This window comes from Lacerta agilis, chromosome 8 (genome assembly GCF_009819535.1).
Source record: "Lacerta agilis isolate rLacAgi1 chromosome 8, rLacAgi1.pri, whole genome shotgun sequence".
NCBI classification, from domain to species: Eukaryota; Metazoa; Chordata; class Lepidosauria; order Squamata; family Lacertidae; genus Lacerta; species Lacerta agilis.
The window spans coordinates 2,941,495-2,956,144 of record NC_046319.1 but is presented as its reverse complement, the minus strand read 5'-3'; the positions used below and the strand labels follow the sequence as shown (position 1 = coordinate 2,956,144).

The 14,650-nt window shown below is 45.2% G+C and overlaps 1 protein-coding gene across 2 annotated transcripts in view; it reads left to right on the top strand.

Annotated features, from left to right (window-relative positions):
- GPAT2 (glycerol-3-phosphate acyltransferase 2, mitochondrial) overlaps positions 1 to 14,650 on the top strand; it is a 64,840-nt gene that overhangs the window by 34,041 nt on the left and 16,149 nt on the right. For both annotated transcript variants that reach the window (XM_033159046.1, XM_033159047.1), the window contains 3 exons: positions 9,253 to 9,462; positions 10,723 to 10,833; positions 10,962 to 11,047. In XM_033159046.1, the coding sequence (XP_033014937.1) occupies positions 9,253 to 9,462; positions 10,723 to 10,833; positions 10,962 to 11,047 (407 nt within the window). The remainder of the gene's footprint in view (positions 1 to 9,252; positions 9,463 to 10,722; positions 10,834 to 10,961; positions 11,048 to 14,650) is intronic.

The following is a 14,650-nucleotide window of genomic DNA, read 5'->3' as shown; positions in this document are numbered from 1 at the left end:
CAGGCAGAGAAAGCTGGAGGTTTATCTCTGTTTATTTCTCCTTTAGCAGCCAATTGTCCCTAGGGGTTGGAGCTGGGACAATGAGCTGCTAAAGCAGAGAAAAGTGGCCAGTGGTTCTGCTTCTCTGTTTCCCTAGGATGCTCTCTAGCCTTCTCCGCTTGTCTCTGAGGGAGCTCTAGAATTTTCAGTGGTTAAGGCAGAATGCACCTGAAATATACTCGGAGTCAAGTGTGAATTTCATGCTCTTTATTCAGCTCATAGTAGTGATGAATGAATGTTTCCCCACAACGTCTGCTATATATACATTATTTACACAATGGGCCCCATGTGATTGGCTAATTCCGGGCTACTCCTGTAGGCCAATCAGGTTGCGGATTCACTTGCACCTGGAGCTGGATTGGGTGGCTGCTGCGGACCAATCAGACTGCTGCATTCTGGATCCTATTGATCTAGGATTCAGCTCAGTACATAACACCCCTCCCCTCTAAGTTCCAGTCCTGCCCGGGAGGCATTCATAGTCCTCAAGGTATGCCAGCCACCTACGTATGCGTTACGGCTTGAGGTGTTCCTTGGTCAGGGGTTCTGGTTCATGTTCTGAGGCTGCTGGCTGTGATGGGGCTGTTTGGTCTGGCGCAACCTGTCAGGCTGCTCTTGCCTTTGATGTTGCTTGTGAGAAACGGCCGGCTCAAGCGGTGAGCTTAAAAGCGATTTATTAGTCATTAAGAGTTACAGAGTGATGAAATCATGACCTCTCCCTTGCGTTCAGTTTTCCGGACTGGAATCTTCCCACGCGCGCCAGCAGAGGAAACCCCTCGTCCCCCTAATATGACGTCGACGCTTACGTCTCCCCCTCTGCTCCCCCCCCCCCTTGTCGGCTACTGACGGTATGTGAAGTCTCTCCCCCTTCCTGAGACGTTTGCTGATGAGGGCTGGGAGAGCTAGAGGTATCTGTACTAATTATAGGTAATTGCTCTCAATATCTCAGCCCCTCCCCCTTACTGGCTGAATCACAATCTTTTCTCTCCTCTGCCATTTCATCTCTTCTCTCCCCCCCCCCCCCGCTCCTCCCGAGCAATCCCTCTATCCCTGACACAACCCATGCAGGAAGCCCTTATTCAAGTAGGCCTGACACATGGAAAGCCCTTAATGCATATCCTGGCCCATTTGCTTGCTATTGCTAGAATGTCTGCAATCAGTGGTCCGAATCTGTGTGCGCAAGCATGTTGTTGAAATGCTAGCATTACAAATGAATGGGCATGTGGTTAAGTTTACTTTAAATGTGACCAGGCATGTCTGGGAGTATTACACAGGTTCCTGTATCCTGTGTGGCCTAGGCCATTAAGAGCCTGGCTGAAATGTGACTACCCCATAATGAATGTAGCTAGGGTGTAGCCAGTCAATTCACACGACTATGTTGGCTTTGTAAGGATGTGGGTTGAGTGGATCCATTAAAAAGTTGGTATGTGCTGAATATTACATCTTAGGTCAAATATTTAATGATTTGTAGAATGGTTTAATTCCATCTGCCTACAATGGCTTTGCAGAATTTAGCTTTCATTAAGGTAAACAGCGTTTCTGTGTGCTGCTCTGGTTCACCAGAAGCGGCTTAGCCATGCTGGCCACATGACCTGGAAGCTCCCTCGGCCAATAAAGCTAGATGAGCACCGCAACCCCAGAGTTGTCCGCGACTGGTGGACCTAATGGTCAGGGTTCCCTTTACCCTTTACCTTTTTATGGTCAGATTTGGGGACCTTACTCAAGCAAATTGTGGTGTCTTAGAACTCTGTGTGCCTTCAATTTGTAGGCTTTTTTAATTGCTATGGTTAAATAGTTTCTGTTCTGAAACCAGAACACCACAAATCTATTGATCTTACTTTTTCTTCTCCTAAATGCCTGATGAAAACCCATTTTTGCCCAAAAGCTGTTTCTCCAAAATGTATAGATAAAAAAGACTGAGGAACTTTGAAGTGTATAGATGCAGAGCTGCAAACTCACCCCCCCCCCCCGGAATATGATATGGGGAGGGACAATCCTGATGCTGTGACTACGAATTCCTGGCTGAGCTGTCGGAAGTTAGCTCCAAATGAAATAGGTAGTCCTCTCTCGAGAATCAAAAAGGATACTAATACTGTTGAATGAGTTCCCACTGATTGGAAGTGGTTTTTTTAGATGAAAATGGGTACCTGGACAAAGTGGAAGCGACAGCACGGAGCTTTAAAGGAATTCGGGCTAAAACTGATGTCATGGAACATAGCTGGTTGGCATTCAAAGCAGAATAATAAGCAGCTGATGAACTGTTTTGAGTAATGTGATATTATTCTGCTACAAGAAACAAGGCACAATGACTCTAATGCTTAACGGATTCAAATGTTGCTCATTGACAGCCACTCACTCAACAAAAGGTGGTAGGGCGAGTGTGGGGTCTAGCATGTTTCATCTCCACAAAGTTGAATGCAACTACAACAGCCATGATTCCATGCAAACCGTTTGCAACTGCTGTCTTGGTTATAGTTTTGAAAGTATGTTTAATGATGATTAACGTCTACATACCACCTTATCAAAAAAAAGTGTCTACTGGTAATACTATCTGGACAGAACTAGAGAATTATATAGAATCCCTATATCCTATGGCAGTGTTTATCATTGCAGGGAATTTTAATGCACGTATGGGAGCCAACAATGTAAATTTGTACACCCATTACAAACAGAGTTTGAAACCAGACCGGAGGTACCTCCTGTTTGTCTGAAGATCATAGATGTAATTATTCAGGGCTTTATTTAGCCCAAGTTGTAAGGTGGAGGGACTTGCTAATGTTAAACGGTATGATAGAGGGAGATCAGCCTGGGGAATATACCCACTTTACAAAGCATGGAGGTGGTGTGATAGATTATATTGCGATCTGATCTCACAATTTGCATATAACTTTGTCATGGAGCTTGAGGTGGGCCAGAATATTGAAAGTGATCATTTACCTCTAACAATCGTTCTAGTAGGCCCAGTATTTAACAATTCTTCCCCAAAAACTGAATTTATCTCTAATGCAAACTTAGGTGTGACTGCAGGCAACAGAATTAAGTGAACACCAGTACTCAATCTAGCACTGACTCACCTTCTTCATACAGGTGACGTAAGGACTAGTCATACTGCTGTCATCTTAGCTACCTCTGCTGCTGAGGTTATGAATTTGTTTAAGATCTTGACTGACAGGTGACAAGACCATGAGACCTGAGATCAAGAACAGTGGCTCAAGAAGATCAATCAGATCTTCCAGCTAGTTTGACAAAGAGTGCAAGCAGGCTAAAAGCCAGCTGAAGAGAGTTTACCTCAAATAGAGGAACTCTATTTTCCCCCTCTTAATTAATGAATATGTTTCCCTCAGGCAAGTATAAACTTTTGCTAAGATGGAAAAAACAGAAAGCAGAAAAATGTGCTTGGCATACCTTAATAAAGGCCTCTCATCTGCCTCTTCTGGCGTACAATATCAGGCCTGCTGGAGAATGCTTGTAATGTTCCAATGTGTACTATTGGACCCAGTGAATGGTTACAATATTATCATTCACTCTATCATGGGCAGGATGATGAGGTCAATCAAATAACAGAATCTTTGGAAAACCTACCAGACTGGCCTCCAATATCTATAACAGGTCAAGAACCTTATTTCACAGTTAAAAAATAATAAAGCGCCAGGCACAGACTATTTGCCCCCAGAACAGTTGAAATCTAACATTGACTGGTGGGCCTCCCTGCTGGCAGCAATATTCTTATTTATCGATTCATGCAGGTTATTTCCTGACGTTTTGGGCCACAGCGGTAGCCACCCGTATATTCAAAAAGGACCTTACATCTGATCCGGCTAATTATAGACTAATTATTTTGCTTCCTGTAATTAGAAAATTATATGCAAAACTAATCAACAGTTAGTTGATTGGATAACTGATGAAGCTATTCTTGCCGAAGAGCAAGCGGGATTTAGATGAGGCAGATCCACTGTACGCCATTGCTTTGTACTAGCCCATTTTATAGATAAGTATGTTAAATAACAACAACAACAACAACAACAACAACAACAACAACAACAACAACAATTTATTTGTACCCCGCCCATCTGGCTGGGTCTCCCCAGCCACTCTGGGTGGCTTCCATCAAATATTAAAATACATGTAAAATATCACAGATTAAAACTTCACTAAACAACGAAACCAGGTTTCATTTCATTTCATAGTTCATTGATCTGAAAGCTGCATTCAGTTCAATTTCTCATGGGTTAAGTTGAACTCTTCCAGTGTAGATAAAACATTGTTGTTCTTGATTAAATGTCTATATAAAAACACTGTGCTGATAGTGTGCTGCTCTACAAATGCTCACAGAATCTATACCAGTGAAAAGGGGAGTTAAGCAAGGTTGTATCCTAGCTCCTGCACTGTTCAATTTATATATAAATGATATTGTCCAGAGTTAATATCCCCAGAGTATCATGCCCCTAAATTGGCCACAAAAGCCATCTCTATATTATTATATGCAGTACTTCTACCTTTAACAAAAGTGGGCCTGAAAAGATTGATGAAGGCATTCTCAGGATACTGCCAAAGAGGACAGCTGGCTGTGAATTAAAATAAAACTGAAGTCATGGTGTTTTCAAGAAACTATAGGGCCCATAGATGCTATATGGATAATCAGTTGATCAAACAAGTTAGTCTTGAAATACCTCCGCCTTACTTTCCAGTCAACAGGGTCATGGGGAGCACATCAGAAATATGCAAAGGAAAAAGCGTCTCAAAGCACCAAAATTCTGACGCGCTTCTTCCATACCAAAGGTGGCAATCACATACCATTAGCACTTGAAGTTTTTAAAGCTAAACCCCTAGCACAGTTATTATATGGGGCTCAGATTTGGACAGACGTTCACCTTGGAACTACAGAAGCTGTTCAATCTAAGTTTCTGAGGCAATTTTTCCCCTGTTCCATCCAGTTTTCCAAATGTCTCATTGCTCTTGGAGGCTAATCTCTCTGTTGAATTACAGATTTGGTGTATAAAGGTAAAGGACCCCTGACAGTTAAGTCCAGTCGTGTCCGACTCTGGGGTTGCGGCGCTCATCTTGCGTTAATGGCTGAGGGAGCTGGCGTACAGCTTCCGGGTCATGTGGCCAGCATGACAAAGCCGCTTTTGGCGAACCAGAGCAGCGCACGTGACGTGCTTTTGAACTGCTAGGTTGGCAGGAGCAGGAACTGAGCAAAGGATCTCACCCCGTTGCGGGGATTCAAACCATCGACCTTCTGATAGGTAATCCCTAGGCTCTGTGGTTTAGACCACAGCGCCACCTGTGTCCCTTTTTGGTGTAGGTTAGGACATTCAATTATTGGCTTCTTCTACATTTAAACCCCATCTACTACCCTTAGTTTCGTAAGATTGTCATGAGAGCGCTTGGACTAAAATTTTCAACCGAAACTTTAATTTTCTGGTTTATCACCACAACAGTTATTAACACTGGGCTTCAGTAAACCAAATAAATTAATTAGACAGTGCCTATATAACAATTGAGTGACAGAATAATTTGGTCACGATAAGGAAATTTTGTCAATGGTATCATTATTTCCCACCTAGTCATTTTGACACATTGGCACCCTGTTTGGAAAATTTAACAATTCCAAAATACAGATGCACTTTCACTTATGCAAGAAGATTAAATATACTGCTTTCAGCTGTACTTGAGGGTCAATTTCAAAAAATTCCACTGGAAAAACAGTTATGTTCCTGTGGAGATGGCAGAATTATCTTGCACTGTTTATAATGATTTGAGGAGTGAGGTTATTACCCATCTACTACTACCCTTACCAGGTCACTTTCCTTTCTTCCAGCAGATCAGGTGACAGTAAAAACTGCAAATTTTTTAGCAGGGGCAATTAGAATAAGATCTATTATTTGATTATTGATGGAAACCTCCAGAATGTATTTTGTATAGTTAAGTTTTTACCTCTATCTTCAGTACATTTTATTTTATGGCTATGGCTATGGCTATGGCTAGTGGCTGATGCAAATAAAGATTCTTCTTCTTCAAATGATGTATCTAGCTGCAGTATTATGCTTCATTAGAGCTGAAATGAGACTTGATGAATCTGAATCTCTGCTGTGGAGGGTGGGGAGTCAATTTTTCTTTGCTCATGTTTGCCTGGTGAGGGAACATGCCTTTAGTCTCTAAGAGACCAGTGATATTCATTTGATCTTTTCGTTCAATGGGGAAGCAGGTTTAAAAACCAGCACAGCTTGCTTCCTCAGCCAGAAAGTGACAATTGCATTTGCAAATTGTCGTTATAATTTCTTCCTCTGCCAGACACCTTTGGGGAAAGCACAAACATTGCTTCCCACTCCCAGCAGCCGCAGCCCCATTGCACAACCTATCTTCTACTCAGGGGCGTCGCAGGGGGGGGCGGAGGGGGCGGGGGGCCCCCGGGCAGCGCCCCTGCTGGGGGTGACCAATGGGGGGCTGCCCCGCCCACTGGGCTTTTTTCTACAATTTTTTTTTTAAATTCTTTTTAGGCTATTTTCGGCACTGCCGGGGTGGAGCCGCAGGGGCCGCCAGCGAGTCGGGGTGTCACCCCCCTCGCTGGCCGCTCCTGCGGCTCTGCCCCGGCAGCACCCAAAATAGCCCCCGCCCTCCAGCGGCTTTTCGCCGCGATGCCCCGCCCCCAGGGATGCCGGGCGGGAACTTGGGGAGCCTTTTTGGGCTGCAAAGAGTCCTGAAGCCGCTGCTGTAGCACCCCCTTTGTGCTACAGCAGCGGCTTCAGGACTCTTTGCAGCCCAAAAACGCTCCAAAAGCCCCCACCCGGCACCCCGCGGGGGCGGGGCGTCGCCGCGCGCGTGCAGGGCGACGCCCCACCCCCAGGGGTGCCTCTTGGCTTCCCGCCCCGGGCAGCCAAGGGGCTAGGAACGCCCCTGCTTCTACTGCAGTTTCATTCACCCTGGAGCCATGTGGATGTTGGCACTTCTATGTGGCAAGAGGCTCATCTGTTACATCAATGGTGTATCAGCTGAACCCCTGGATTGTGTGTTCATGTCATGAGCTCTGAACTGCTTTGATATTTTTGAAATGGGTGTTTTTCCTATTTGCTTGGCATGAAGACTTATTTGTAAAGTTGGTTGGAGCATAAGGTCAGGCAGATGGCCCATCTGATTGAGGGCTCATCTTCAAATGGTGGGTCTTTGAGGTCAGTGCTCTTTTTCAAGAAAAATAGGTTCTGGAACACACCATGCAGTTGTTACAGCAAGTCACTAGGCGACTTGCGACAGCCCAGAACAGATGCTGGTGCCCCTGGTTCTGGTGCAAGTCAAAGAAATGTGCCCCCGCCTCCCTCCCTCTCTTAGATTCAGGTGGATGACTAGGGCATCTTGGAAGGGCCCTCATGCAAATGCCCGTGGCTGCAGTGGTAGAGGCCTGGCTGGAAAGCTTAAAGCCCACTGCCGCTACATGGGAGGCTAGGAGTGGCTAGGAGCTAGGTGGAGTCGTAGTTCTTTTTTTTAAAAAAAGTGCTCACTCACATCTTCCGTTTTGACTTGAAATGTTCATTTTGGGCTTCTTAGAAGTAGGTAGAGGCAAAAAGTGGGTGTGGGGAGCACTGGCCCACAATGGTACCCACCTGAGAGGTGCTGAAACTGCTCTGGCACTCTCCAAGCACTGTTTGAGGTGCACCCAGGAAGCTCACAAGCAAAGCAAGATAGAGATAGCTCTGTCCTGATAATAATTGGAAGTATGTTGGAGATTTAGCTGTTGCAGTGGCTGTTACTATGTTTAAGTCATGCAGGGGACATTCTATTGTCAGGTTGAACCTTCTGCCAGTTTGTTGTGTGTTTTTAGTAGTTCTTAAATTCTTCTTCTTTGGCGATCACTCGTAGCCAAAGCCATGTCTTCCATGAACACGATCTTAACAGTGTATCTGTAAGTGACTGTGGAGGCCATTTCTGGATCTGCACATCCTTCCACAATGGGGACATAGGTTTCTGGGCAGGAGTAGCTCACAATGAGGATTTGCCAAATGTGCCTCCCTCTTAGCTCATTTCTCCCTTTCATCTTGAGTTTGTGCTTCTTCGAAATCCATGATGCCTTTGGTAAATCTCCAATTGGAGTGCTCACAGGACAATGTTTCCCTTTTGTCGATGTTTATACTACATTTTTAAAGATTTGCCTTGAGAGTGTCTTTAAACCTCTTTTGTTGTCCACTGGCATTACGCTTTCCATTCTTAAGTTAGGAATAGAGAAGTTGCTTTGGAAGACGATAATCAGGCATCCGAACAACATGACCAGTCCAACAAAGTTGATGTTGAAAAATAATTGCTTCAACACAGGTGATCTTTGCTTCCTCCAATACACTGGCATTAGTTTGCCTGTCTTCCCAAGTGATATGTAAAAATTTTTGGGAGACACTGTTGATGGAATCTTTTGAGGAGTTAGTGATGGTGTTTGTAAGTGGTCCATGTTTCACAAGCATACAGTAAAGTTGGTAGTACAATAGCTTTGTAAACAAACATTTTGGTTTCCCTGTGAATGTTCTCAAATACTCTGTGCTTCAGTCAGGAGAAAGCTGCACTCGCAGAGCTCAGATGATGCTGCATTTCAGCATCAATGTCGGCCCTTGTAGGAAAAATGATATTGCAGTAGAGAGAGAATATTTCTCAGTTTATTATTCAACAGACTTGTATGATGTCATTCTCCTGCTTTTTCATTGTCTCCCTCCACCAATACCCCAAGAGAAAAAGTCTCATCTGCTCTAGCCTGGACTTTGCAGCTTCTATAAATTATGCAAATTGAGAGAATACACAGAATTACTTCTGCAATTTTTATTATCCTGCCTGTTTTTAGGATTTTGCTGGTCATGGGGGAGAGTGAAGAGCTATGAAGAGTACTGACACCCTGCCCCTACCCACTGGAAATCTTATTGCACTATCTCTCTAGCATCTGATATTTTGGCAGATGTTGCCCACACAGTTTCATTAATATATTCACAAGCATAAGGGCTTTAAAAAAAACCCACCAGGAACATTATATTCTCAGAGAGCTGAATTTTGTGTCCAATACCACTTGCTGTGCAATTTTTGCATGCCAATGGAATTTTATTTATATTCAAAATATATATTCATCAAAAATTGATTTTGTTCTGGCATGCATCATCAACTAAAATTTATCACGAAACGTGTTTCTGCTAATTTAGGGCTTAATTGAGACCAGGAATTTCTCCCCCCCCCCTTCTGCCTCCACAGTATGTTGAGGAAGTTCTCCGTAGTAGACAACCACTTCTGATCTTCCTGGAAGAGGCCTTCGCTGGTGCACCACAGGTCTCTGCCTCCAGCAGGGAGTGGCTAAGCTTGGTGTTCAGTGCGTTCCATTCAGGCACTGTCCCTGACATCATGATTGTGCCCATTGGAATCTCCTATGATGTGGCTCCTGACTCTGGTTACAGGGGGAAAGTGGTAAGAACTGCTGTGGTTGGGTCTGGAGGAGCTGAGAATCCATACTTGAGAGTGGCTTGTGCAACCCAGTCAGATGGGTAGGGTAATCATCATCATCATAATTTTCAGTGAACAAAATATTCCATGTGGACTACTCCTGTTTTGGGTGCATGTCACCATTCCATGACCAATGAGCATACTCAGTCCCTCTGTTTTTGTTTTGTACTATTGCAAGCCCTGGGGTTTCTCCAGGTCTGCTGATACTGCCCCTTACCCCTTTCTGTGAGTTTGGCACCATTTTGGCTACAAAAGGATCAACACTTGAAGAATGAGTTTGCTGTTAAATTCCATGCCCACTGAGCCATGCTCAGTCATCATTGATGGGGGATGGGGATGGGGAGGTGAGGTGTGTGGAGTCACTGGTGCCCAATCCCTGCTACATAAAAGTACTGGCTTTCTCCATTTATTTCTAAGGGAACTTTTCATGTCTGTCCATTCCTGTGAACCAGGACATACCATATCCAGACCATGAGATGTTCTCTCTCTCCTTCGTATATCTGCATCTCTCCTTTTCCAGACCTGCCTGCAACCCCAGCTGCCTGCTTTCTCTTAGTATGGGCAACTTGTCACTGAGGGAGGCCACTTTTAAGAAATGTCCCCATCAGTGCCAAGGAAGGGAATATTGAGGAGGAGCTAGGGTTGCCAGGTCTGCTTCCTTTGTTCAATTAGACTCATAGGAAATGCCTCATACCAAGTCGGGCCATTTGTCTACAGAGATTGAAGCTCTGGAGAACCATAGCCAGACAGGAATATTTCCCAGGCCTTCCTGGAGTTAGATTTGGGGATCTTCATTCAAATCATATGCTTTACCACTGAGCTACAGCCACCCACATATTAAGTTTTCCACCACTGGGATACAAATTGTCTTTCAACCTGCTTCCTGTGCCTTTCAGGAGGGAGAATCAAAATGTTGAATGCTTCCCTACCGTATATTGAGGGGGAGAGAGAGAGAGAGACAGAGAGAGAATACACGCACGCACGCACGCACACACACACACACACACACACAATATTGCTGCAAGTAGAAAACTAGTATAGCAGGGAGTCAAGTAGTCTAGAACCTCTCTCTTTACTTGCACAGTCTTTGTTTTACTTAAGGAGTATTAAAAATAATTGCTCACATACCTGAAGATGCACACAGAACTCTACTCCTTTAGGATTCTGCTGCATATGTTAACCAAGTCTGAATTAATATTTTTAACACTTGTTCTGTTTTCCCAGAGCCCCACCCAGACCCTTAGCCTCTGGACATCCCTGTGGACCATCTGCAGAGCTGCTTGTAGAGGACTGGGCTGTGTCCGGGTTGATTTTGCTCAGCCCTTCTCTTTGCAGGTAGACCCCCATTACATTCGACTCAGACTTGTGGGAATAAGAGAGAGAATTGCTGGGGAGTGAGAAACCTTCCCAAACCTCTGGTGGAATGGGTGTTTTTCAATTGGTTTCTGTTCCTTTCTGCCTAGGAGTATGTAGCAAACAGCCTCTTCAGGCAGAGCGGTTCTGGAAAGTGTCTGGAGGAACTCCTCTTACCAGAAATACTTGGAAAACGGTAACTCAGCTCTGGAGTCTTTTGAGCAGTGGTGGTAGTGGGGTGTCTGAGACAAGTCAATAACACGCACTGTTCCATGTCATCAAGTGGTGTCTGTGCCTCAACACATGTGTCCCATTACTGAGAAGGTTGAGTTGACTTTAATATGGATATATGGATCCTGAAGAGATTGAAAGTCATGTGGCAAAATACACAGAGGAGAGTAAAGCGGTCCCTATGGAGAAAGAAATTGGCCTTTCCTGCTGGGAGTGGAAATTTGGGGCAGGGCTGGGGGCTGGCTTACCATGGGATGAGTTGGCAAACAAGAAATCCAAAAAAGCCCCCAGAGTCAGCAAACTGCTTAAAAAACTAGGAGACATAGAAAGCCCTTGTGGGGGGTCCTTCCAATTGAGTCCGCCTAAATATAGTGTTGGGATGCGGGTGGCGCTGTGGTCTAAACCACAGAGACTAGGTCTTGCCGATCAGAAGGTCAGCAGTTCAAATCCCTGCCACGGGGTGAGCTTCCGTTGCTTGGCCCCTGCTCCTGCCAACCTGTTAGTTTGAAAGCACGTCAAAGTGCAAGTAGATAAATAGGTACCGCTCTGGCGGGAAGGTAAACAGTGTTTCCGTGCGCTGCTCTGGTTCGCCAGAAGTGGCTTAGTCATGTTGGCCACATGACCCGGAAGCTGTCTGCGGACAAACGCCGGCTCCCTTGGCCTATAGAGCGAGATAAGCGCGCAACCCCTGAGTTGTCTGCAACTGGACCTAATGGTCAGGGGTACCTTTACCTTTACCTTTAAATATAGTGTTGCCATGCTGCTACGTTGAAAACCTTTTATCACATCGACACTGTGCATTTAAAGCACCCGGCTTCCTCTGAAGAATCCTGGGAACCGTGGTTTACCCCTCAGAGCTACAGTTCCCAGCACCCTCAACAAACTTGGGGGAAGTAGTGTGCTTTAAATGTATGGCGTGGATGCGACCTTTTTCACCAAACTAAACTGACTATTCGAAAAAACAGACTGCTTTGCAGTGTTACCGGTATGTACATTTAATCCTGATCACCTGCTCTTTGGTGTGTGGGTATATGGGGTGGGGTCAGAAAGAAAGGGGTGGTGTTTGTGGGCATAACAGCCTATGGGGAGAGGAGGGTTAAACCTTCGCACCCCAGCTACCATGCTGACAAAAAACACCCCTCTGTGGAGCAGTTAAACTTAGGAAGAAAGCTCCCACTGGGGTCAGTAGGATCTCTTCCTGCTTTCCAGTGGGATCTCCTCACCCCACAGCTTAATTGCTGGGTGGTGGGGTGTGTGTACAGGTCAGGTCTTAAGGTGCTCCAGGCCAGAGTTTCGCTTTAGTCTAGACTCTAGAGTCTTCCAGCTGCTCATTTTACAGTGATGAGGTTCCCTCCTTTTAGATGGGAAAGAGAATCAGAAACTTGCTCAGAGATCTTAAGGGAATGAAGATGAGACAAGTATGAGCCTTTTTTTTTTTTACAGACTCATAAATCTGCTTCTAAGATACATGTTGAAATGGCATGCAAGAGCTTACAGGAAGCCAACAATAAACTCAAAAGTCACAAGTTTGCAAGCGACAAATAATAAGCTTCTTCTGAGTCGGAAGCCGAGCAATGCTTTCTGCTGACCGGGGTCTTCACATATTTATGTGAGGATGTAGTGGAAGAATCCTGAATTGTTTAACTAAAAATAGCTCAACAAGGATACTACAGCTTCATATTATCTCTTGAAAAATATACCTTTGATCAGTGCATGACCTCAGGAAAACTTTAGATTTCTTCATAACAATAGCTTCTGCAAGAACAGCTAGAATAATATCTCTTTAGCATCCAAATTCCCAGCAGAAGTAAACTTTGATTGCAACCAACAGCAGGTCTTGCGTACTTGTCAGAAATTACAGCTTCAGCATCCTGTAAGCCTTTTAGCAAGCAAGATTGAAAACCTCTGGCTTTTTGTCAGGCTCTGGACAGCTAAGATCACAGGCCTTTAATATAAGCTATAATTAGGTTGGCTTGCCGGTCAGCTCGCTAGTTAAAAATTGGCAGTTGTCCACCAATGGTTTGACCAGGGTCAAATATTCCAAGAACGCTCTTGTGTGGATGGCAGGCTTAATACCTTAATGTCATTATGGTGTCATCTGCTAGAATGGGAGGCTTTGCCCCCTCAGCCTGCAGCAATCAGGAGCAAATATGGGAGCAGAACAAAGTTACTCCCATTTATCAGTGGCAAAGGCAACTGCATAGTAGGGTGGGAGGCTCAGGAGGAGCCAGTTACTTATATGCAGGCGTACCCTACATATACAAATCTACAGCTGAATTGCTACAGATAAGAGGTTTGAATAGCCTAATTTAAGGGTCAGTTAAACTGCTGGGAGACAGAAACTTTTGCCAGTCTGCAGTAAATCATCCAACAATTTTCCCATAGATCCCAGCCCACCTTCTGCCCACCCTGGCTGTTTACTAAACTAGATGGTCCAATGGTTTGACTTTGTAAAAGCAGCCCTTCACGTTCCTTTCCGACACTGTCTGCTTTAGTTGGTGGTGTGTGTCAGCTGAAAACAATGCTGAAAGCCTGTAATGGGAGCATTGGTATAAGCCTAGCAGTAAGGGCCTCTGTAAGCTTTAAAATAGGAGTGAGGAACCTTTCTCGTGCCAAGGGCTGCATTCTCTCCGGGGGAACCTTCTGGGGGCCACTGTCAGTGGGCAAAGCAACAGGTGCATTTCTTACCTTTTGTACAGTAGGCTATGGCCCAGTCATGAAAAACCAGAAGTTTCTATGGCACCCCTCTCCATCCTCTAAGCATTGCCACAGTGAAGAGATGTGTCAGGCAAAAGCAGTTGTGCAGGCCGCAGGAAAGGTCTGCTCAAGGGGTGTGGCCTTGGAGGAATCCTGAGAGCCACATCCATGCCCCTGGCCTGAGCTTCGCCAGCCCTGCTTTAAAAGTTTCAGAAGCTACTATGGAATGTATGGCTTAATTGCTGAAAAAACCGCACAGGTCTTGGAACCGTCTGTTTATTCAAGAGGTATTGCTGAATCTGTTTAAAAGAAGGGGCGTGGCCAAAATTGGTGGTGTTAAGTGGGTGTGGCTAAGGAATACAAGGCAAGCGTGGCTAGAGGGAGCTCCCATTGCTCTGTCCTAGCTCCTGCCAACCTAGCAGTTTGAAAGCACACCAGTGCAAGTATATAAATAGGTACCGCTGCGGCGGGAAGGTAAACAGCATTCCCATGCACTCTGGCTTCCGTCACAGTGTTCCGTTGCGCCAGAAGTGGTTTAGTCATGCTGGCCACATGACCGAAAGTCTGTCCTGGACTTAACCTTCCAGGGGTCCTTCCCTTTCACTTCTACCTAGAGCAGGGGTCAGCAAACTTTTTCAGCAGGGGGCCAGTCCACTGTCCCTCAGACCTTGTGGTGGGCCGGACTATATTTTGGAAAAAAAAATATGAATTCCTGTGTCCCACAAAATAACCCAGAGATGCATTTTAAATAAAAGGACACATTTCACTCATGTAAAAACACGCTGATTCCCGGACCATCCGTGGGTCAGATTTAGAAGGCGATTGGGCTGCATCCAGCCCCTGGGCCTTAGTTTGGGGACCCCTGATCTAG